The sequence below is a fragment of the Chionomys nivalis genome, chromosome 5, assembly GCF_950005125.1.
Source record: "Chionomys nivalis chromosome 5, mChiNiv1.1, whole genome shotgun sequence".
In the NCBI taxonomy this organism is placed as follows: Eukaryota; Metazoa; Chordata; class Mammalia; order Rodentia; family Cricetidae; genus Chionomys; species Chionomys nivalis.
Window position 1 is genome coordinate 99,863,926 of NC_080090.1, and position 3,160 is coordinate 99,867,085.

At 54.8% G+C, this 3,160-nt stretch overlaps 1 protein-coding gene across 1 annotated transcript; it reads right to left on the minus strand.

Annotated features, from left to right (window-relative positions):
* Positions 1 to 555: 555 nt before the first annotated feature.
* On the minus strand, positions 556 to 2,609 carry Tmem185b (transmembrane protein 185B). Its single transcript, XM_057770072.1, has one exon. The coding sequence runs from the start codon at positions 2,234 to 2,236 to the stop codon at positions 1,184 to 1,186; it is 1,053 nt and encodes a 350-aa protein (XP_057626055.1). The 5' UTR covers positions 2,237 to 2,609; the 3' UTR covers positions 556 to 1,183.
* Between the last annotated feature and the right edge of the window lie 551 nt (positions 2,610 to 3,160).

Here is a 3,160-nt window from a genome sequence, read left to right on the forward strand (position 1 = left end):
GCACGCTAGTTTAACTTCCAAGTATTTATTTCTTCCCTATGAGAACCTTATTCCGAGAAGGTCTGGCTTTTGTCCCGTTTTTAATTTCCTGTACTCATCTTTAACAACACCCTAAACATTTGTTCCTTTGTTACTGATAGACCAGAAAGACTGGACCTTAAGAAGACCGCCCCCTGCTGGCCACTCTCTCAGAGTTCCAACATTAATGCTTTACATTAGGACAGATCTCAGAACGGCCAAACCACGAGTTGCTTAAGAGATGATGCCACCTGTGCGGAAAACGCCAAGGAGGTAAATGACTGTCACATGGCCTGGCACCACACTGGCGCATGCCACCTACTCTCAGGTGGTGTCCTGTCTCTCTGGGGGCACCATGACAACTCTAAGGTAACTTTTGTTATCTACCACTGACTGCTGACACACCGGACTTTCATTCCCAGTACCGACAGTATCCCAGCCTCTCACGCAGTCTTTAAGGACAGTCGCAATAAACATGTATCTTCACACAGAAGCTTTAAAAAAATACTTTTAACACAATACAATGGTATTGCCAAGACTTACAATTCAACAGAGAACACTGCTAAAACATTCATATAAATACTAACATATGCAGATTCACTCATTAGAAAATTCGCCTATTAGAATACTAAAGACCTGTGCCAGCAAAGTCCAAAGAAAACAACTATCTGAACAGGAGGAACACTAGAAATACCAACTATGAGGGCTATGGAACAGGGGGGTGAGGATTTGGGACATTTGCCATTATGTCACAATGGACACACTCTAGAATACAATTTTAGACTAGCCGTGTATAAAAATACTTTTTAAACAATACTTTTGGTAGGCATAAGTAGCGCTTAAAAACAAACAGCTATGTAGTTTTCAGGTCTTCTGAAGGCCTAGAAACAATTCAATTTACCGCCTTTGGCTAGCTCTTAAGACACGGACCTGGAAAGCAAGCTCTCTCACACATTACGTACACACACTGAAACTAACACAGCCTCCTTCCTTGTCTACCGTACACACTGACAACGGCAAGAGGCTTCCATCTCACGAAGGGTGTAAAATGAGGAGGGCCCATCCCCAATTCCAGGGCTGGATGATCACAGGAAAAAAAAAAAAAACCAAAGTGGAGCTCATGGGCACATGGTTTGTCTTTCCCCTAAAGGCCCAGTCTGTGAGTTTAGTCTGGCATATCAATGTTTAGCTTGGGAGGTGGCGGAATGTACTTCCCAGGACTCTGCGTTATAACTACCCTGGCCTTCTTTCCGAACATTGGAGCAATTTTCGGAGCTTCTGGAACTGATGCGTCTTCGGCATCTTCACTGTCTTCATGATGGAGATCGTAAGAGATATTCCCATATTCTCTTAAGAACGGGAAGACTTCAAGTAGAAACTGGCAGAAATCCCTGCGAATACCAAACCACCAATGATTGCCCCCTTTCCGCCTAAACGTCGTGGCCATCAAAGTCAGTAATGAGAGCCAAAGGGGGATGAATATGGAAATGTACGAGAACATATTGTGATCATCCAGTCTGTGAACTAGCAGGACCTCAAAGGTGAGCAGGGGTACGACAATCGTGATCCAGCTGATGGCCATGGTCACATGTGTTCTCCGCTGCTCAGCAACAACATCCAGGGACCGCAGAAACAGGAGGGACCACACGATGTAATAGAGGGCCACCAGGCAGAGAAACGACATGAGGATCCACAGGGGCACGAACACCACCAGCCATGGCCAGTGGATAATCCTATCCAGCCTCAGGGCAATGAAGATGAACTGCAGGATATTGACAGAGCACAGGATCTCCAGCTCCAAGGACCTGTCATGTCGGAAGCCCCAGACGCAGGCAGCCACGGACACCGGGGAAACGAAGAAGAGTGGCATGAAGACCAGCAGCCAGAAGTGCGTGCCCCTCTCCACTCTGTCGCAGACTAGGATCTCAAACATCAGGAGCAGCAGGTGGATGCCCACGGCAATCAGCATGGCTTTGAACTCCACGCAGGCTTCCCCCTCTGTACGGTAACGAGGGTTGCGGGCCCACACGCCCGCACCCACCGAGGCGCCCACGATGACCAGGAGCTTCCACAGCCAGATGGGCGCGAAGACCGCCCAGTAGCTCCACTGGATGATGCCGTCCAGGCGCAGGGGCAGCAGCACGGAGAAGAGCAGCAAGCAGGCATAGATGAGAAACTTACTGGGATTGAAGTCCTGGAACAGGCCCCTGGGGTTCATGGCGAAGGTTGCACCGCCTCTAGATGGACATCCGCCCGCTGTGCGGAGGGGGGGGGGGGGCTGCAGACCGCCGCTCCGAGAGGCCGGAACACGTGCGCGCAGTCACGTGGCCCGGCCGGAAGCAAGCCGAGGACACAGCGTGAGCTGGCGGGGAACGGTGCGGTGCCTACGCCGGAGGCGCTACCCGGGCCCGCGAGCCCAGGCTTGGGTGGGTGCCCACGCCGCCCGCCTTCATTCCGCACCTACGTGGCCGACGCCTCTCTGCGTGCGATGTCAGGTGGGACCTGGCGCGCCACGGACTCCGCGACCCCCGGGCCGCTGACTGTGAGCGGCCGAAACCTCCGGAGAACGCTTCCTGGAGGAGGCCGGAACATGGAGGAGGGAATGAGCTCACATCCTCCCGGCAGGCTTGGGGGCGGGGCCCAGAGCGGGGCGGGGTCGGGAACCGAGGGGGCGGGGCTGGGCGCAGGGCAAGGCGGGCCTGTCGCCGCAGGGCCGAGGCGCGGGGTTTGGGGGACCGCCCTCCCGATCCCCGCCGGGGTGGGGGGGGGGCGCGGCAGGCGCTGGGACTCCTGCGGTGCGAGTGTGCGGACGCCTGGGTGTGCAAGAGCAAAGGCGGGTGGCTGGCGGGCGTGGGAGTCAGCGCGCTAGCAACTGTGCAACTGCCCAGCACGGATGGACTTGCGCGCGAGGAGCAGGGGCTTTGCCCCTGGGCCCCGTGCGAAGGTCCGGTGTGCAGGCAGTACACCGATTAGGGTAGTGCCCGGGGCTGAACTCCACCTTGGCAGAGCCATTAGCGATTCTCAGGCTTCCCCCAAAACGTTGTGCGGAGTCACCAGAGAAGTGGAGGGGTGGGTACCAGGGAGGATATCAGACACCACCAGGCCGGGAGCAGGTGAAGAAACTGGACACGGAGAAGGCTTG

Coding starts and splice junctions, on each gene's coding strand:
- Tmem185b (XM_057770072.1), bottom strand. CDS start 2,236: ATGAACCCCAGGGGCCTGTTCCAGGACTTCAATCCCAGTAAGTTTCTC.